This window comes from Nanorana parkeri, unplaced genomic scaffold, assembly GCF_000935625.1.
Source record: "Nanorana parkeri isolate BGI_ZX_2015 unplaced genomic scaffold, ASM93562v1 scaffold706, whole genome shotgun sequence".
NCBI lineage: Eukaryota > Metazoa > Chordata > Amphibia > Anura > Dicroglossidae > Nanorana > Nanorana parkeri.
This window is the reverse complement of record NW_017306974.1, coordinates 536,485-558,583: the sequence shown is the minus strand read 5'-3', so window position 1 is coordinate 558,583 and position 22,099 is coordinate 536,485. Positions and strand designations below refer to the sequence as shown.

General features: G+C 42.3%; 1 protein-coding gene and 1 long non-coding RNA gene across 2 annotated transcripts in view; both read left to right on the top strand.

Moving 5' to 3' along the window:
- The window catches only part of LOC108792971 (lysosomal alpha-glucosidase-like), a 62,703-nt gene extending 52,345 nt beyond the window's left edge, over positions 1-10,358 (top strand). Inside the window, exons 17-19 of the mRNA XM_018563866.1 lie at positions 3,769-3,933; positions 5,620-5,772; positions 10,171-10,358. Coding sequence (XP_018419368.1) covers positions 3,769-3,933; positions 5,620-5,772; positions 10,171-10,263 — 411 coding nt within the window. The 3' untranslated portion in view covers positions 10,264-10,358. The remainder of the gene's footprint in view (positions 1-3,768; positions 3,934-5,619; positions 5,773-10,170) is intronic.
- A 6,060-nt stretch (positions 10,359-16,418) lies between these two features.
- Positions 16,419-22,099, top strand: part of LOC108792976 — an 18,260-nt gene continuing 12,579 nt past the window's right edge. Inside the window, exon 1 of the long non-coding RNA XR_001941619.1 lies at positions 16,419-16,501. This is a non-coding gene — a long non-coding RNA (uncharacterized LOC108792976). The remainder of the gene's footprint in view (positions 16,502-22,099) is intronic.

Here is a 22,099-nt window from a genome sequence, read left to right as displayed (position 1 = left end):
ACGCCACTGACCCACACTAGCCAGTCCCCTCTTCTGGGTCCTGAGAGGAAAAGAGCATTTGGACAATTCAGCTAGGTATATTTTAAAATCTGATGACCTTTGTGACATGGTTATGCATGCAACCAATTCCTGATATGAATTGCCAAGGCCTGTGACATATTTACATTCTTCTTCTAAAATGTTTCAGTTTTGGTATTTACTTGCGTTTTGGTGTTTAATATCAAAGTTACAAGCAAACAGCACATAACCTGAATTCCATTTAAACAACACAAGCAGTCTCGTAATTCGAAATATTGAATATTGAAAAATTGGAAGCAAAGCTTGTGTGCACATCCCACAGGAAAAACGTACAAAATGGAATGCTTTAGCAAAAGATGGTGTACTTGTGGGATACAGTGAATCTCAAAAGGGATACAGAATCCTGCACCAAGACACAAACAAGGTAACTGTTAGCAGAAGTGTTATTGTTGATGAAACCTCAGTGTGTTCAAAATTTCATGTACTGACACAAACGCCTGAAACTGAGGGAAAACCGACATCAATGTCACACAAAGACAAGGGACAGAGTGACACAGAAATAGAAATTTAACATAGACAATAAAAATTCTGAAAAAGAAGAAGCCATGCCACAAGGGTCTTCAGTCAGAAAGTCCATAAGAAGCAACAAAGGCTTCCCAGCAAAGCGTCTATCTTATGTTGCTTGTGAAGCATTAAAGCCAGAGCCAGATTCATGGGATGAGATGCAAAGACTTCCAACCCATGAGAAATAAAAGTGGATCAGAGCTGCTGATGAAGAGATGACATCTCTTAATGAACTGCAGACATGGACACTTTCAGAGCTACATCATGATAAGCGTGCAATCGGATGGAAATGGGTTTTTAAAGCCAAATGCAACTCTGAAGGCAAGATCTGTAAGTACAAGGCACAGTTAGTGGCAAAAGGGTATTCACAAAAATATGGTGAGGATTATGATGCTACTTTTGCTCCAGTTGCAAAACAAAGTACTTTCAGAACACTATTGACAGTGGCGAGTTCTAGGAAAATGGTCGTCAAGCACCATGATGTCACAACAGCCTTTCTCAATGGTGATATCAAAGAACAAATATACAGTATATGACACAGCCAAAAGGATATATAAAAAAATGGAGAAGAGCATCTTGTGTGCAAGTTGCAGAAATCCCTCTATGGTCTCAAGCAATCGGCTCGAGCATGGAATCTAAAACTAAACAAAGTCTTGCTAAATGAAGGATTCATACGAAGCAAAGCTGATCCATGTCTTTATTCAAGATGTGTAGATTCTGAGTACATGTACATATTACTCTATGTGGATGACTTCCAGGGGCTCGATATGGCATGCGGTTTTCGGGTTTTTTTTGGGGTGGGATGGGGGTTGTATTATTAAGAAGGTGCAGGCGGAGTTATGTATGTTATGAAGGTTGTAACTAAGTATGTACCCCTACTGCTGTAGGAGGAACTGTTAACGTGTATTCTATGCAAAACTAAATAAACAGAACTTTAAAAAAAAAAAAAAAAGAAATCTAAAATTGAGGCAATGCTCCAGCAGTTGGGCATGACTGAAGCCAAAGGAGCGAGCACTCCCATGGACATAGCATATCTAAAGATGAATGGGGATGGGGATCTTCTCCCTACTAATAAACCGTTCAGACAAGCAGTGGGGGCATTGCTATATATTGCAACCACTACACGTCCAGATATTGCAGCAGCCATATCCCTTCTTTGTAGACGTGTGAGTGACCCACATCAAAGTGACTGGACATCAATCAAACTAGTCATGAGATATCTGAAACAAACAAAAGACCTGAATCTGAAGCTGTCTGCAAATGGTGAATTGAACCTCATAGGATATGCGGATGCTGATTGGGCAGGTGACCCAAATACTCGCAAATCTACAAGTGGTTATCTGTTCAAATTAGGAATATAGTCCCATATCTAGGTCCAGCAAGAAGCAAATCTTTGTCTTCTACAGAGGCAGAATACATTGCTGCTGCCTATGCCAGTCAAGAAGTTGTGTGGTTACATCAATTGTTTGAAGATTTTGGAGAACCAATGTCCCAACCTACAGTCCTATATGAGGACAATCAAGGGTGCATTAAACTTGCTACCAGTGAGAAGATCAACACAAGAACCAAGCATTTTGATGTCAGACATCATTACATTCATGACTTAGTTGAATACAAAGTGATTGAGCTTACGTATTGTGAGACTGATAACATGATTGCCGATGTTTTTACAAAGCCGATTACAAGAAACAGGTTTATAGAATTAAGATTCAGAATGGGATTGACATTTGGAGTAGTTATTGAGTGGGGATGTTAGAATACACATTGTGACTATTGCATCAACTACTGCAGTATACAATTTCGGTCACTAGATGGCAGTGTTTATAAGTTCTGTTATATCTATGGTATACTCTGTCGAAAAGGTAGAGAATAAAGCTGTGGCTTCCTTCCTGTTTTCAAGCTATCTGCAGCATGCATATCAGACTGTGTACTTGTGTTCTCTGTGAGGCTGTGAAAGAAGTTCCAACATCATATGTATAGTCCGTATGTGTCACATACTATGTGTCCCCAGTTGTTTATAAACATTGGAGTGATCAGCAATCACTCCAGTGTTTGTGATGCACACAGAGGATTGGTAAATATTACACATATATACCAATCTCCGCTCGGCCATCCTAAAAATGACTGGAGCTGCTCAGCCATCCTGGATTTTACAGCTGGCGGCTTTGCAATCTTCTCCCCGCTCGTCCATCCTGATGACAGCGCTCCCTCTCCCCCCCCCTCCCCCTCCCCCTGCCGGCTGCAGTGCTCTATTTTTCATCGGATCCCCGCTTCCTCTGTCCATACAGGTGGGGGAGAGCAGTGGTGATCCGAGGAGAAGCTGCAGGCTGTGCCGCCCCTCTACTCCCTGCCACCCCGAGGCCATGGCCTCTGTGGCGTGGTGGTGGAATCAAGCCCCCTGCAGCTTGTGTCATAGTGAGCTGTGTAGGCCGCCTGACACCCTTGTTGTCATGGCACCCTGTGTGGATGCACAGCTCACACACCCCAATGGCCGGCCCTGTAAGCTGGGTGAATGTTTTACACACCAGCCCTCCATTGTTGTCTCACTGGGGTAGATCAAACAAAACAATTCAGGCAATTTCCAATCTTAGAGACACCCCCCAACATGTTCTGTTCTATATTCAAGCACTAGGTTGCAAAATGTGGATAAAGATACTGTTATGAGTGTTATGTTTAGTTTATATGCAACTCTATGATTCATCTCTGTGGCACTTGTTTCCTGTGATGCGTTTCCTGTTCCTGTTCTGTGGGTTCTCTTCTAAGAACATGACTTCTGTACACTAACGGCTTATACTGTCATTATTACCACATAAAACAGATACAGGACTCTACTTTCTTGTCAATCCAACTGTCTCCCTTTGGAACCTTTTATCTGCACCAATCCCACAATCTGGGTGCAAGATACACTTCCTTGTATAACCCCTGTGTCCTCCACATCCATTTGATGCAACACAAGAAGGGAAGTTCCTAAGTTGTATGCCTTATGCTTATGAGGCCACAAATACTAACTGGTTGCAGCGATCATCAGCATGAACATACCAGACATACATTATGCTCTCGCAGCCATTATGAAACTCATCAGATTTCATGGGGCTCACTATAATTTATTTTGTCTCAAGAAATAATGATATTACATACACATTAGTCTAACAAAGCATATTTTTTTCTTTCTATTTGCTCTGCTAGGAACCAGCTATGACTACAACAGAGATGCGCAGAAATGGTTTGATACTGATGGTAGCACTTACAAAGGATGGAGCAGCTCGTGGAGAACTATATTGGGATGATGGAGATAGCCTGGACACATATGAGAGGGGAGACTACAGCCTGATTACATTTTCAGCTCAAGATGTAAGTCTAATTTTTTAATTATAGCTCAGATACAATGTAAGTGGCCTTAGTGATCTCTGATATTAAAAAGCTGTGCAAAACTGGTCATAAACATAAAAATAAAAGGCTGCATGCATGACTTTGATTCAAGCACCTCACTACAAGCCTTATTTATGAAGTGTCCTACCAAACACCAGTTTTAAATTCCTTACTGACAACCAATCAGGCTCTCTTTCCTGTTGCTAGGGCGAGTTAGAATACATAAGGGAGATACTAATTTTCTACTAGGCCTTCAGCCAGATGCTCCATTTGTGAGGCCTTTTCAGCTGATTGGCTGCAAGCACTGTTCAGCCAAAGATTTTCCATCTGGCTCCTTCAATTTTCCAGTTCAAGGATGTCAAGTGGCGGGGTGCCAACAGGAGCACCCACTGTGTGAATTTCATCCAATTCATGAGGAACCAGCTGAAATTCGCATAGTGTATGGCCAGCTTAACCGCTTGGCCTCCGCCCGTTGCAAAAAAACAGGGTGCCGTAATTAGGAGGGCATTTTTTTTCTGCTCGCACGCGTGCAGAAAAAACCCGTCCGATGCTCTATAGCCGTTTGTATGTGCTGGCTGCGTGCCCCCCTCGAGTGCCGCCGCCCCCCTCCTGCACCCTCACCTTCAATCTTGGGATCCACTACCCCATCTGCGGCCTAGGACTGGCTCGGGAGGGTGTCAGGAGGTAAGATGGGAGGGCGATCAGCATCTTCTTCCTTGCTGAACTCCCTCCGTGCTGTGAATGCGGAAGTGATGTGTGACACATCACTTCCGCATTCACCTGTCAGTCCTCTGGCTGCTATAGCCAGAGAGAAGAAGCTGATGAAGCAGATCTCTGCTTCATCAGCTTCTTTGGGGGTCCCTAGGTGACACCCACCCCCACGTTTACACACATCTGCACATAAATACGCGTCAGATGCACCAACGCGTGAAAATGACAATTGCGCTACACATGTTACATATCGCTGCAAATGTCGCAGTGAGAGCAATCATTTTAGGGCCATCAATCAATGATAACACTAAGCTGATGAGCGGTAAAAGCTTTTAAAACGTCACCTATGGCCAATTTTGGGTATTGTAGTTTTTGAGGTTTCGCGCGCGCAGTTTTAAGGCTTGACATGTATGGTGTCTTTTTACCCGACGTGACCCTGTCTTTTATATTTTACCAAAAAATTGGGTAATAATGTTTTATAATTTAATATAGGGGAAAGTTTTATTTATTTTTATTTCTGTAATTTTTCCTTAATATAGTAAAAAATAAAAATCCCAGTTTTGATTAAATACCACCAAAAGAAAGCTCTATCTGTCCCCAAAAAATGGTATAAAATTAATTTCAGTACAGCGTTGCATGACGGAATAAACTTCAGTCAAAGTACCGCAGCACTGAAAAATGGCCTGGACAGGAAGGGGGTTCAACACCGCAGGGAACAAGTTAGAACGCTGCAGAAAGACCACTGTTTCCACACACATAGAAAGGTTCCTTCTTTACTGGATGCTGGCAGGGGACAGACTTTTCTACTCAGGCTGTGGCTGCTTTCTAAAGAAAATAAACTGATTTTGCAGACCCTTGGTTTTCTTATACCTGGAATGTATTTAGTTGATTTAAACAAAAATGCTCAGTTGGGATTTAACAATATAACATGGCTTTACACCTTTCTTTTCTATACAGAATACCCTTGCCAGTAAAGTGGTGAAATTAGAAAAAGAAGCAGAGAGCCTGAAGCTTAAAGTAGTGGGACTGTTTGGAATAGCAAATATTCCTAAAGAAATCCTGATTAATGGTGCCCCCGCTCTAGATTACCAGTATTTACAAAATGAACAGGTACTTATTTTAAAGCTTATAAAACATTTATTTTAGTTTTGGATGGAAGGGTGAGGGGGATAGTACCCCTGTCTGGTTTTCATTGCTGTCTGTGTCCCTGTTAGGGGGATACACTCTCCCTATTTGAGCCTATTACACCCATCACAAGCACTAATCTGGCAATTTAAAAAAAACCTAATATTTTAAGTTGCCAACAGAACCAGAATGGTGGGTAAATCTTCCAATGAGGAGGTGTTCTGGTGACAAATGTCTAAGAGGGCATTCCCTCATTTTGGAGATTTCCTTTCACTTCCTGTTCTATCTACAGGACAAAGAGTGTAGGGAAATTGTAAACAGATTAAGTGTTTGCACCATTCTCTACTCTATCCAAAATGAGAAATCTGTGGGCAAACCAAAAAGTACCTTGCAGTGGGGCTACCCTGCTTTGTAAGAGTTAAGTGATTATTTTTGTCTAGGGGTTGGATTTAAGCAGATTTACTTACCTAAACCCTGCTTCCCTGGCAGTCAGTGCTCTCCTCTTCTCGCCCTCCGCTGTGGCTGGTGGAATGTCCCTCTATGTCATCACGTCTAATGCAGGTCTATGGAACCTGGAATTAGTCGTGATGATGTCAGCAGTCCTTAGACCGCCGAAGCCCAGGGGAGAAGAGGCTGTGGGGATCGGTCTAGCAGCTCTGCGAGAGCTGGCAATAGTGGGGATCAGGTAAGTAAATCTGCTTTACTCCAGCCCCACTGCAAGGGTAGTTTTTTTGTTTACAAAATAAGTGCATTATTGTGTAATACAACTTGATAACTCATTGAACTAGTATTAAGTATTAAAGCATTGCTGTGCAGCAGGAAAACCAATTAACCATAAGTATGAGAAAGGGGTCCTAGTACCCACTCTACTAAACAGGGTAATGCAAAATCAATAACTAAATTAGGTAGGACTCTGGATTTTTCCTTGCAAGCAGTCCACAGATACAAGCATTAAAATATAGTCTGGTAATGTTTGAATCCAGAGCATTATTCTGACAGAGGGATTCTACTAGGGATACTAGGGATTCACCGATACCGTTTTTTCAGTACGAGTACCGATATTTTTGCTGTCTATATTTGCAGATACAGAGTACGAATACCGGTGATTCTGCTGGCATGGAGGCGGCTTCCCGGGCAATCCGGAAGCCGGGCAGCGGGTCATTACTCGCTGCCCGACTTCCTGATTGCCCAGGAAGCCAGCTCCATGTTCCCCTATGGCACTGCCTGTCAGAGGAAATCTTCCTCTGACCGGAAGTTCCGTTATCGGAGAAGGTATTGTATCATTTGGGCAAGTACGAGTACTCATTAAAATACTCTGTATCGTCACCAATTCCGATACTACTATCAATATTGGTGCATTCCTAATTTATAACCATACAAGTAAAATATTGTGTGGGCTGGAGGAATGTAAAAAAAGATAAGTACAGAGAGTCGTAATAAATCAGAGTCAGCAAACATTTTTAAAGGGAAGCTATAAATATATATTTCAAGTCTACACAACTGTAATCTTTTCGCTGTCAAAGCTGTTTTTGTCTCGAGGAAAAGTAAAAACATTCCAGTGCTTATGGAAGTGATCAAGTGGCTTTACAGCCTTTACAGTAAAATCACTTCCAGCAGAAAGATGAGTCAGCTGAATAAGCGCAATAGCAGCCAAAAATGTGTTTAGGGCCGGGTCACACCAAAAAGATTGCGTTCCAGAGTGTTCGGGCTCTGGAACACAAACCGTCCGGCTCTCTGTGTACAGGGGTGGCAGGGGGCATGGTGGTGCCATCACCTGAACGCGTGGCATATTGGTGCCTGCATTCTGGTCGAGTGCAATCGGCAAAAATAGTGCATGCAGCATTTTTGCAGATCGCACTGGACCCTGAATGCAGGGAGCCAAGTGGGTTGCGTTCAGGGGTGTCAAACTGATAATTTAATATATAATTGTATTATTTATATCAAATCTTTATTTTACAAATGACCATTCAAAACAATGTTAAACTTTGTTACATAGAAAAAAACTGCGCTAGGAATCAAATAACACTCTAAAACAGTGGTTCTCAACTCATGGGTCGCGACCCAAAAGTGGGTCGCGAGCCCTTCTGCAGTGGGTCGCGGCTCCCTGCTCTTTTGGGGGACCTGAGAACATGGCAATATGGATGGAGCTCTGTCACAGCACTGCAGCCCCCACTGGACCTCAGGCTGAGGATCCACCACAGTTCTGATAGGGAGACTGGGTGGATCTTAAAAAAAGGAAATCAAATGTATTTTATTGTGAAGTGTGTATGTGAGTGTGAGGGATTGTGTCTGTGGTTGTGTGTGTCTGACAGTATTTTTGAGGGTCCGTTCACACTAGTACAGAGCGTTAATTGCACAGGCCATTGCGATCTGACAGTATTTTCACGCAAAAATCGCACCTACCGCAAATTCTGGTGTGGGGGTTGTGTTGCATTGCCATTCATTTGAACGGCACCCCAAACGCATCTCCTGTACACAGTTGATTGCCCGCATCGGAACGTGCGGTACCTCAATGCCGTGCGTTCCAATGCGGTGCGACTTGGGTCGCGACTTAATGGCCAAGGACAAATGTGGGTCCTGAGGTTACACAGGTTGAGAACCACTGGTCTAGACCATTAGATCAAGAGTTTTTTCTGAACTATTATTAGCACAGGCATTGCGCAATACAGGTGTTGTGGATAACACAAATTTGTTTTATCACTTTGTGACTATTTCACAGTTTATAACATTTTTCTCACATTTTAGGAATATATTTTTTGAGTTTGTGAAGCGCAGTGCTATTTTCTTTTTCCCAATGTTAAACTTTGACACTGGTTTTGCAGAGAATTGTGGGTTTTCTAAAAAGAGAGGACAGCAGTAGCTCTACCATTTGTGACTTACTCTAATCAGCCATTTTGAACAGAGAAGGAGGGGAGGTCACTGATATTCTTTGTTGTTGTGTTCCTAATGTCAGCTTGGGTCTAAGCAATGGTAAGATCTGTTCATTTAGCAAAATTTATGTTCATCAAGTTTAGTAAATGTGAAACTGTTTACTACAATCATATGCAATTAAAACCTTGTTTCCCTTGCACATGATGGAGTATTCCAAATGAACACAGCTTGACTGCATGCACTAAGCTCAGTGAGCATTCACTTTACTGTGAATTGTTTCTTCCATTAATAAATCCACCCAATGTCTCCGTGGGGTGGGCGCCTGGATATCTGGGGATGCTAATACAACACTGATGAAAGTTCTCTGCCTGCACTGCTATATGGGGGATGAGCTCCACTTATTTTTTAATATGTTTACATTTTAATTGTCAGCACTCACACCATGCCAAGGCTTTCCTCAGCAATATAAGCAAACTTACAAGTAAATAAAGGAATACATTTAACATGTGTAGCGTTCACCCCCTAAGGAGCCGCTGGAATAACCAAGGTCATCACTAGTTGTCTGGGGGCTTTGGTCTTTAGCTGCCCCAATAGCATTTAACCGCACCCACAAAGCTGATATCCACTCCAGTAGTACAATGCTGAGTTAACATCTTCACACTGGGGACAGAGGGTATAGGGGTCCTAGACATCCAAGGTAGTACAGACATAGACTCCAGACTCATGTACCTTTTTAGCATCTCAGAGTAGATCCATTTGTGGTACAGCGGATAGTAATTTGAGTAGCAGATGAGCAGGGAATGCTCAACAGGAGAGACACCAGATCCTCAGCAGGAGAGACACCAGATTTGCTCCTGAGGTCCTCTAGGTTCCAGGCACCTCCATCTTCCCTGGTTCTCCTCCACTGACAACAGCACAGGCCTCCTCCATACTTGAGGCCTAGTGAAACTCTTCCTGCACTCCAGCCTCTGCCAACCCCCAGGCCTAGCCTGTGGGGCAGGCTGGACAGCACCCCAACCTGGACTAATCCATGGCTGGTCCTGAACTAGATTGAGCACATTGCAATTCCCTCCATTATATGTACCCTATCCCAGCATGCAACACTGGTTGAGAGAATCCCAGTGATTGGTTGCTGTACTGTACATACACTCTCAGTGTCTCTTATTGGCTGTCCCACAATACAGCAGAGTCACACTCCACCCAGGTAGGTACAGTCAATGCCAGACACCTGAAATTAACCAGATAAATGACAACTATAATCCAGCCAGGCTGACTACAGCACTGGCAATCACTAAATTTCTAGTAGCCACCTCACAAAATTAAAAGATAAAACCTGCTTGGTTACTATAGGCAACACCTTCACTTTTGATCCTTAACTTTTTTTTTTTTGGTAAATGGATCCCTAATGTATGCTGACTAAGTATTTGTTCTCATGAAATGATTAATGTGGCCTTCATTTGATGTTTCTTAATTGATTATGAACTGTATAATGTATTTTTTTTTTCTTCCCAGTACCTAAAAATACAACAACTTGATCTGCCACTTGGGAGAGAATTTGAAATCCAATGGTCTTTTTCTTCCTCTTCAGTGAAGGTTGATCTTTAGCCATAAATGATGGGAAGTTGGTGAAGAGCACATTATCTCCATTGCAAAAATATTTGATTGCAAACTTGGACCGTAATCAGTCTTGCTTTATCTGTCTGTCTACAGTTCAGTTAATTTTAGTGGAACACATTAACAAAAATACCTTTCATTAGTTTAGCTTTAAAAATAATTAAATGCTGGGGAATGAGTTTGCTTATTTTGTATTATATCATGCACCTGTTTGGTTTTTACTCTTTTCCATAGGGCAAAAATGCTTACTCATTGGTTTTTTTTTAATCACAGGGCAAATTAAATGTGTATTTTTGACTCCTGTATTATTGTGGTTAATGTCTCCTTGACCACAGGCACTATAAATACAACATCAGAAATCTTTCTTTCCATTGCTGCCAATGCCATTCAGAACACACTTATCCATTGCTGCCAATGCCATTCAGAACACACTTATGCATGTTTAGCCACTTGCTGACCGGGGTGTTTACACCCCCTTCCTGTCCAGGCCATTTTTCAGTATTCAGCGCTGCGGTACTTCAACTGACGTTTATTCCGTCATGCAACGCTGTACTGAAAATGGAAAATTGTATACTTACCTATCTGTAATTTTCCTTTCCTGGTGCATCATGGCAGCACACAATAGGTTAACGCTCCGCCTCTTAACCCCATAGGACAAGCCCTCTATAAGTTTTGACCCCTGTGGCTTGGACCCCCATTCCCGTCAAAATCACGAGCCATGCAGGGTGGGTCCCGTGTGCTGCCATGATGCACCAGGAAAGGAAAATTACCGATAGGTAAGTATACAATTTTCCGTTTTCCTGGCACATCATGGCAGCACACAATGGGATATAGAAATCACACAGGGGTGGAATACTGCAAAAGGAAATTTTAATATCAGTAATACAACTAAGCAGAGGAGCCAGCGGAAATAACCGTCCGGCCAAAGGCTACAGTAGTGAGAACAGCAGGATCGATTCGGTAATGCCGAACGAAAGTACTTCGGGAGGACCAGGTAGCTGCCTTGCAAATCGTTTCAGCTGACACACTGGCAGATGCTGCCCACGAAGTAGCCACACCTCGGGTAGAATGTGCTCTAACCTCTTGAGGTGCTGGAAGGCCTTGAACGACATACAAATATGCAGCGCCAACATCGGTTAACAAATGTGTCAATTATATTATTGACACATTTGTTAACCGATGTTGGTGCTGCATATTTGAATTTCTGTGCGTTGACCTAAGGGTCATTTTTTTGCTGCAGCCTCCATATTTTAACGCTAGCACTTACATTTAGAATAATTTATTTCACAACCCAGCGCAGAATCATTGAACATCTTCACTTGAACGACATACGCCTTGTGGATCACTTTTACCAGCCATGAAGCCAGAGTTCTGTTGGTGGCTGCCTGGCCTCTCCTAGCGCCTCCAGGGAGAATGAAGAGATTCCGAGCAACCCTAAAGCCGCGTGTGATCTCGATATAGTGCCTCAGTGAGGCTGTGATATCCAGCGGATGAGGTTCCCCGGATTCTCCCACTAGGGAAGGGAGAACGATCTCTTGGTTCAGATGAAATGAAGAAGTGACCTTCGGAAGAAAGGTTGAGTTGGGGCGCAGTACTGCGTGATCTGGAAAGAAACGACAGTAAGGAGGATCCACCATCAGCAATTCAGAGACACGTCTCGCTGAGGTAATCGCCACCAGAAACGCCACTTTAAGAGTGAGGTGTCATACAGAGGCCTCTGTTAACGGGTGAAATGGAGACTGTGCGAGAGACTTCCACACCACTGCCAGATCCCATTGAGGAAACGACAATGTTCTGGGAGGTTTCAGTTTAAGACATGCTTTAAGAAACTGCCTCACTAGAGGGTTAAATGACCATCTGATGCTTGTGAGCGCAGAAAGGGCTGAAACGTGGACCCTTAGACCTAGATCCAGCCCAGACTGGAGGAAACTGAGCACATGATTGATGGAAGGTGAAGATGGATCAAATCCGTCCCTGGCTGCCGTATGGACGAATTTACGCCAAATGCGTTGGTAGGTAGAATTTGTAGAACCCTTTCTAGCCTGCAACAAGGTGTTGATCACTGAGTGGGAGAAACCTAGGGTGTGCAGTTTGTCCCTCTCAATTTCCAGGCCGCCAACCTCAGACCGGATGAGTGAGGATGGAGGAATTGGCCTTGACTCAGAAGGTCCTCCCTCGGTGGAAGGAGGAACGGAGGTTCCAGGCTGAGGTGCAAAAGCAGGGGGAACCAAGGCCTCCTCGGCCAATAAGGTATCACTGCAATGCTCACCCCCTGAAAGCGGGATATCCTCTGAAGAAGTTTCCCTATGAGGGGAAGAGGGGGATAGGCATACCCCGTGGTGAAGTTCCAGGGAGTCGTCAATGCGTCTGCTGCTAGGGCCTCCTTGCATCTGAAGCGGGTTACAAACCGCGCGCATTTTTTGTTCACTGGAGAGGCAAAAAGGTCGACCTGGGGAATGCCCCACTTCGTGACAATTTGAAAGAAGACTTCCTGATGGAGGGACCACTCGTGCGTCCCTACCACGGAGCAGCTGAGGTAGTCGGCCAGGGTGTTCTGGCGTCCCGATAAATACACTGCTTGGAGGTTCCATAAATACGCCTGGGCACAGCACATGACAGGATCCACCTCCAACATCATTGAGCGGCTGCGGGTACTGGGAGTGAGACGGTATTCCTTGCCGTGTTCAAGAGAGCCCCCAGAAAGACCATGGATTTTGCCGCGTCAAGCTATGACTTGTGGTAGTTTACCAGCCACCCGAACCATTGGAGTGTGGAAAGGTGGTGATTGATTAACACCTCCTTGTCCTGGGCGAGAAGGATGATATCGTCCAGATAGTGATTCACTCTGAGGCCCTGCTCTCGAAGAAGTGCGATGACCGGAAGGATAACCTTGGTGAAGGTCCTGGGAGCTGTACTGATTTCGAAAGGGAGGCAGCAGAATTGGAAATGGAGGCCGTGGAAGGAAAAACGGAGATACTTTTGAAACCGGGGATGGATAGGGACGTGAAGGTAGGCGTCCGCCAGGTCGATGGACGACATCCAGTCCCCGGGTCTTATAAGTGGAAGAATGGTTTGAAGCGATTCCATGCGAAACCGTGGAACAATTATGTACCTGTAGAGCCTCTTTAAGTCCAACACTGGTCCGAGATCCCCAGTTGTTTTTACTCTCAGTCCCTGCAAGGTGAGTGTTTGGTTTTTCACCCTTGTAGCGCTGGCTGTATCCCAGAAGTAAAGCTGGATCGTCTCAGGCGCAGTGTCAAACGAAACTCCTTGCCGTGGTCCCGCAGTATTTCAAAGATAAAAAAAGGAGAGAGCCCTCATAGTGTAGCGTGCAAAAACATTTAGCTTTATTACAAAGCTATAGTCACTATTAACACTCACCTTGCAGGGACTGAGAGTAAAAACAACTGGGTCCAAGCTTGAAAGCACGATTGCAGGCTCAAGTGTCACTAACTAAAAGCCTTCGATCCAACTCCATTTGGTGAGTACCCACCCAAGGGGGCTGTCGGACCACCGCCACGAAATATATACCACCATCAATATACATCATTAACAATTTCCTTTGTACACGTTTTTTACGTTTATTTTTCGTTGACCAATTTATTCCAATTTTTTAATATATTTTTTGCACGGATCGTTTATATATTGTGACCTATTCGAGGTCTTTACACAGTGGTTGGAATTTTTTATTGTCCCAATCATTTCTGTTTTTTCCACAGCACTATTGTATTATTAACTTTATTTTTATTTTATATATATTTTTTATGATTCTATGTAAGATATCACTTGTTTTAGGGCTAGACCCCCTAAACCTAAAAGTTCATTATATCACTTGGTTATACTAAGTTTCTTATTTGTTACACCTTTAGCGCTTTGATATACATTTTTCTCAAAGGGTATCTTGCACCAGGCGGTCTTGGAGGAGTTATCCGCCACCCAAGGTTTATGCCAAAGTGCTCTCTTGGTGCACGGTGTGAAGCATAGCCCTAGCCGAGCTGCGAACCACATCAATGGCAGCTTCAGCCATAAATTCCCCCGTCAACCTTAGCTCCTGAAGGGCCGAGAGGATTTGTTCCGTGTCCACGTTCTCCCGTAGTGCCTTCTCTATGTTGTTGATCCAGAAGGCCACCGATGTAAGCGCTATAGCCGGCCGGCGGACGCCCCCTGCGGCCAAGTATGCCTTTCTCAGATCTAGGTCGATCTTCCGTTCCAAGGGATCCCGAAAGGAGACTGCGTCATCCATAGGAAGCGTAATATGGCATGCAAGACGCATAACCGCTGCGTCCACAACAGGTGGATTAACTAGATTGGAGATATCCTCCTCTTTAAGAGGGTGCAGCTTGGCTAGCCTGTTGGTTAGATTTGGTTTCTTCAATTTCCTCCATTCCTCATGGACGATGCCCTTTATTTCTTCCATGTTAGACACCTTCTGTAGGTGCGGGAAATATTTCCTTGCTGTGGATGTCTCTGCAACTGGGTCCTCCCAGCTTAATGCTTCCTTGACCGCTGTGACATAGGGATCAACCAGAGAGAAATCGAAAGCTGAGCGACCCCATTACTCTGCGTCATGTGCGTAGTCCGACGCATCGGAATCCACAGAGAGACCCAATGACTGGGACGAAATAGTGGGTCCTGGAGGGACCGGCCTGGCCATCTGCTTCATGCATTCCCTCACGGAACGTTCCACCATGGCCGCTATGTCTCTAGGAGGGGAGACATGACCCTGTGTTGCTTCACTTAGACAATCTTGGCAGACCAATTTATCCGGCAGAGCTTGCTTGCCGCAGACCCAACACCCGTGTCGTGGGAACCCCCTGGCAGAACGGTGGGTATGAGTAGACCCATGAGTTGAGTGGGAGCGACTGCGTCCGTCCGAGCTATGCCCCCTGGGAGAGCGAGATCTGCGTCTGGAATGCCTCCGACTGTGGTGGGCTTCATGAGGAGGGCTGCAATAACAGTAAGGAAATTGTTACCACCTCATCATTTTTACGGAAGAAACCACCTACCTGACCATTACCTATTTTGTGGAGCAGTGTTTGTGGTGGCAGCTGTGTCAGCCATAGCTCTTCTAGGGAGGGAGAGGGAGAGAGAGGGAGAGAGAGAGAGAGGGAGAGGGAGAGAGCACTAAACATCAGGGAAGGACATCTAGGGACCCATCCCATGCATGAGCCAGGGCTTCCTGAAGAAACCCCCCCCCCCTCCTCCCGACATACCTGTAGCGTGGACGAACAGTCTGAGCTGTAATGTGGCAGCAGCGAGATCTGCCGCCGCTGCCGTGTTTTAAATGTATTGTACGGCTGTCAGACGCCCGCGCAGGAGCCCAACGGCCGCAATCTGGGGAGAGATCGTGTCTCCGTCTGCCATGACAGAGAAGCCTATGGCGGACGGAGCGTGCTAGTGCCGCCGGAGAGGAGGCAGAGCAGACTAACACAGGGCACCAAGCCTAGGGAGCATTGCAGCCCTGAATGCAGATGATGCCCCGAACACTGAGAACCGGGGGCCTCCCATTAAATACCCTGTTTAAGGGCAGATGGCAGGGACTTCAACAAGGGGAAGGGTAACCCCAGATGGAACAGCCGAAAAGTCGGCAGGTAAGGGTTTTTGCAAAAAGTTTTCAGTTAGATCCATCCAGAGAGCTTGCATGGCGAGGACAGAAAAAAGAATGGGGGTCCAAGCCACAGAGGTCAAAACTTATAGAGGGCTTGTCCTAAGAGGCGGAGCGTTAACACATTGTGTGCTGCCATGATGTGCCAGGAAACGAATTTTATACAATTTTTTGGGGGCAGATAGAGCTTTCTTTTGAAGGTATTTAAGCACCACTGGGGTTTTTATTTTTTACTATATGACAAAAAAGTACCGAATATTTTTTTTTAAATAATGGTTTTCCCTTTATTATTTTAGGAAACATTTATTTTTACCCAATTTTTTGGTAAAACATAAAAGGCGGGGCCACATCGGGTAAATAGGCACCAAACATGTCAAGCCTTATAATTGCACACGCCCGTGAAATCGCAAAAAACTATCATAGCCAAAATTGGCCATAGGCGTTGCCTTAAAAGATTTGAGCACTCATCAGTTTATCAGTGTTATCAGTGATTGATGGCCCTAAAATTATTGCTCTCGCTGCGACGCCCGCGGCGATATGTAACATGTGTATTGTGGGTCAAGGCAGAGCTGGTGTCTACTGATCATGATACAATGAGTGACAGGGAGGGGGCAGCTGATTACAGTCTGATACACCGGGTGTCCGACTGATTTTCCTGTGGAGAAAATTTTGAATTTTTTAGGCTTCAGGCCTAATAAAATCTTCTTTAAAAAAATAAGAAAGCCTGCAATGTGAGTCATGAAAAATGTGCACATGTATACATCATCACTGCACATGTACATTACCACAATAAATACAAATCACTTAAAAAGGTAAATATGTACTTTAAACTAAACAAAATAAAACAAACATGACTGGCTCTCTAAAAAATAAAGCAGCCTGAAACGCTTTGAAGGAAACAGATTTTCCCGAAGCCGTGACGTCCTCGCCGTAACTCTCAACGGTCCCTAGATAGCAGACGGTTTGTCTCCAAAATCATATAAGAAAAGAGCCTCTCATTGCGTAGCAATTTCAAAAAGGATTTTATTTGAATCAAGTAAAAGCAGGACAACGAAATCCAAAAAAATATTCAGATCGGCAGACAGGATACTCTGTAAACTCCTGTGTCTGGTGTAGCATAAAGTTAGGCCCGCTCCGGGAAAATCTGTTTCCTTCAAAGCGTTTCAGGCTGCTTACTACAGCCACTACATTGTGGTGAGTACACACCCCGAGGGGAGACGTACGGCATTAGCCCGCATCCCCAACATTTATCACGGAACATTTTTCTGTTTCTTTGAATTTACAAACTCTTTTTTTGAATTTATAAACTTTCCACACTTGGAACACCTTATTGCACCCATGGTGTTTGAAAAAAGAAGTACACAGCACTTGTCTTAAAAAACTTTTTCAATTTATTTGATATGTATAAATGTACATTCGTTGTATATTTCCACATTTTTATTAAGTTTGATTGATTCACGCATTAACACAATTTCAGTACACCATTTATTGTTTGCGGTATATTGTCTTAACCACATTCACTCAAGTTATCCACCATTTTTCGTTGGCGCTACATTTCTACATATTGCTGATGTTTGTGGCGCCATTCGCAGTCACTGCGAGCACCCCCCCCCCCCCCCCCCCATTACAAGGGACTTTCGGTAAGGAGTGCAACAAGGAAAATTGTTTATTGGAGACTGGTCTGGGACCCCAGATATAGGATGTACTGCTTACTCCCTAGGGAAGCTGTCAGCCGACCCTACCTCAGCTGCTGAAATAGATCTTCACTTATCTATCAGATCACGATCGACCAGAGGGGACATGGAGAGAATCCTGACTATGCTGTGTCTGCTATGATAAATTAGAAACTAGTAGACATGTGCGATTCGTTTCGTTCCGAATCGAAATTCGGACGAATTTTCGGAAATTCGGACATTTGGATGTATCCGAATTCCGAATTACAGACATAACGAATGCAAACGAATCCGAATTTCCATTTCCGAAATTCGGTAGCGTTAGTACGAACGTTCGTTTCGTTTTCTGTTCTTATTCGTTTCTTATTCGTTTCGTTCGTTGGAGCAAAGTGACATTAGAGAAGGAGAAAAATATTTTTCCCCCCTCAAATGTCACTTTTGCTGCAAACGAACAAAACGAATAAGAAACGAATAAGAATAGAAAACGAAACGAACGTTCGTACTAACGCTACCGAATTTCGTCCGAATCCGAATTGACTTTCACATCCGAATCCTGAAAAACGAAATAACACAAATCCGAATTTAAAACGAAACTAAACGAATTTTTTGGCAGTGCACATGTCTAGAAACTAGGAACCGTAATAATAACAGATTGGTGGGTCTCCCAGAGTCTGCTGGACCGCAGGAACTGGTTCCTACATTACAGGGTATTTTTTAATTCCAAGCACAGGGCTCATAGAGTGCTGGGCCCCAAGAACCTGGACCCGTCCAAACCTTTTGATGTCATATGCAGAGTGCATTATTTTCAGTTGAAGGAAGACGTTATGTGAGTAGCCCAAGCTAAAGGTCACAAAGACTTTGATGCACTGCATAGTTTCCTTGCTGAGTGATCTCTCCAGCTATACCTTTGCTAAGTATAGAGTGGTTCATCGTTTGCTTAATTCTCTCAGGGCCTGGAATATCCCTTACAGATGGGGGTTTTCTTTCCAACTACAGGCAAACTGTGATTTTCAGGTCCATCAAAGACCTCCTTGTTGCACAGACTGGATCTTCCATCAATCAAGTTTCCATATCGGATGTATTTGTCACCTCCTTCACTGGCTCAGCTTTAATGACGATCTCTCCAGTCTGCAAACTGAAGGCCTGGAACTTCAGAACGCACTCCTAGACATTCTACAAGTTTCCTATGAGTTATATTCTCTCCTCCCAATGGTTTTTATGCGGATGCGGATCTTTTCTATGGGTTTTTTTTTCTATAGATACTTTCCTCTGTTCTTGTTTATAGGATTCCACGACTTCAATTTGCAATAGCCAATAGCAGACTAGCTATTGCATCTGCCCGCTGCTGCTGTCAATCAGCAAAGGTGGACCTGAAGTTCTCCATCAGATCCTCCTGACTGACAGCAGCAGAGGGTGGGTGCAATAGCCAGCTTGCTTTTGGATATTGCAAATTGAAATAGCCAATAGCAAACTAGCTATTCATTCCTATTTTTTATATTATGACGGCAGCAGCCGCTGTCAGAATACTAAAAAAAAACCAGCAGATAGCTTCTTTGCTACCTGCCATCATTTCAGCGGGGTGCTCTCTTCCTTGTTGTTGCACATCACCCACCACCCTCACCCCCACAGAGGGGGAGGGTTTGACAGAGGGCACCTCCCTGGAATGTAAAGGGCACCTCCCTGAAGTGACTTATTTCAGATTGGGATCCCTGTCAAAATGGAGAAGATGCATTTATTCACACGCTTGGCTAAAACCTAGTCAAATAAGTCAGAGGGAGGTGGACAAACATTTTCCCAAATAAGTCAAAGGAGGCAGGCAGAAAACACGGCCAGATACTTGGTCTTTCATGAACTGAGAAAAATTGGCTTCCTAATACCAGCATGGGCGATAAGGTTTTTGCTGCGATCTGTATACAAGTTTAGATGTGTTCTACTGTACCATGCTATGGGAGAAAAGAAATGAAAAACCCTGAGTTTTCTACAACTGGATTTTGCTTACATCTTGCTTATAATTATTTGCTGCTAAATCCAGTTTCAGTTGGGATTGAATAGTTGGACCAGTGTGGATTAGACCCGTCTCAATGGATTTTGGAGAACACTGTATAGGTTTCACACCGTCATTTAAAGTTTTAAAGCTATTTATATTATACAAGAAATTGCCTGTCAAGCAGTCATACAGCTGGAAACTCCTACTGGTATTTTGTAGTGTTACTGCTATATACTGCAACTCCTATCACCCGACGCCCGGAACATGCAGTTCCGGGAGTCGGAAGTTTTTTTTTTCTACATTTAGCCCTACTGAGGGCAAACACGGCTAAATGTAGAGAGGGGGAGCCACTGCTCGTTTTGTACAAGTGATCTGGGCACCTGCCCAGATCACTTGTAGCAGCCTGTCCAATCCTGGAGCAGAGCAAAGAGTATGTAGCAAATTCATATTCCAATCTTATACAGCATTGCTGTATAATGTATTACTGGCATTTGTAGTCTTCTATAGCTGAAAGTATTATTCTACATTGCTGTATAATGTATTGCTGGGATTTGTAGTCCCCTAAATCCCAGCAATACACTATACAACAATGCAGAATGGCACCTGCAATAGAGAACTACAAATCCCAGCAATACATTATACAGCAATTCAGAATAATACCAAACGCTCTAGAGGACTTATTATATATCATCTATCATTTATATATTAAATACATACATGATATATATACGAGTAGATATATGATACATATATATATATGATAGATAGATAGATAAGATACATGATAGAAATATAGATTCTATATAGATGATAAATACATGATATACAGATGATATATAGATACTTGATAGTTGATAGATGATGGATTGATAGACAGATAGATTTATAGATGATATTTAGATGATATTTAGATGATAGATAGATAGATAGATAGAAAAAATATATATGTTAGATATATTATAGACAGACAGACAGATAGATAGAGAGATAGCATATAAATGATTGATAAATATATATAGATAATATATATTTGATAGATGACAGATATATTGATGATATATAGATGATAAATAAATAATGTACAGATGATAGCTAGATAATTAATTTGTTGATAGATTGATAGATATAGATGATAGATTGATAAAAGATAGACGTTAAATAGATTATAGACAGATGATAGATAGATGATAGATATATATATAGATGATATATTGTTGATAAATGATGATATATATATAGATGATATATAGATGACAGATAGATCAATAGATAGACGATATTTAGATGATAGATTGATAAAAGATAGATGTAAGAAAGAGTATAGATAGATAATACATAGATATATGATATGTATATAGATGATGGATAGATAACTTATAGATAGATAGATAGATGATATTTAAATGATAGATTGATTATACAGGTGAAACTCGAATAATTAGAATATCGTGCAAAAGTAATTGCAGTAATTGCTGCAAAAGGGGCCCAAACCAAGTACTGAGTACATATGCATGCTTGTACTTTTCAGAGGTCTGATATTGTTCTATGTACAATCCTTGTTTTATTGATTGAATGTAATATTCTACTTTTTTGAGATTGTGGATTTGGGGTTTTCATGAGCTGTAAGCCATAATCATCACAATTATGCCAAATCACGGCTTGAATTATCTTGCTTTGCATGTAATGAGTCTATCTCATATATTAGTTTCACCTTTTAAGTTGCATTAGTGAAATAAATGAACTTTGCACAATATTCTAATTATTCGAGTTTCACCTGTATATAGTTGATGGATAGATAGATAGATGATAGATAGAAAAGATATATAGATAATGGATAGATTATATATAGATGATAGATTGATAAAGCATATACAGATGCAAGATAGATAATTGATCGTTGAAAGATAAATGATAGATATATAGTTGATAGATAAATGATATATAATAGTTAAATGATAGATGGATAGATAGAGAGATCATAGATATATAGATGATATATAGTTAATAGATAGATGAAAGATATATAGATGATATGTAAAGTATAGCTAGATGATATATAGTCGATTAGATAGATGATAAATATATAATAGATACATGATAGATATATAGATGATAACTAAAAGATATACAGATGATAGATAATTGATAGTTGATAGAGAGATGATTGACAGACAAATAGATACATGATAGACAAATAGATGATATATAGATAATAGATAAATGATATACAGATGATAGATAGATAATTGATGATTGAAAAATAGATGTTAGATGATATATGATTGAAAGATAGATGTTAGATGATATATGATTGAAAGATAGATGTTAGATGATATATCTATGTATCATCTATTATCTATCTATAATCTATCATCTAACTTTCAATCATATATCTATAATCTATCATCTAACATCTATCTTTCAATCATCAATTATCTATCTGTCATCTCTATATCATCTATATATATCATTTATCAACGATATATCATCTACATATCTATCATCTATCTATTAGATAAAATATAGATGTTAGATAGATTATAGATATATAATAGATATGTA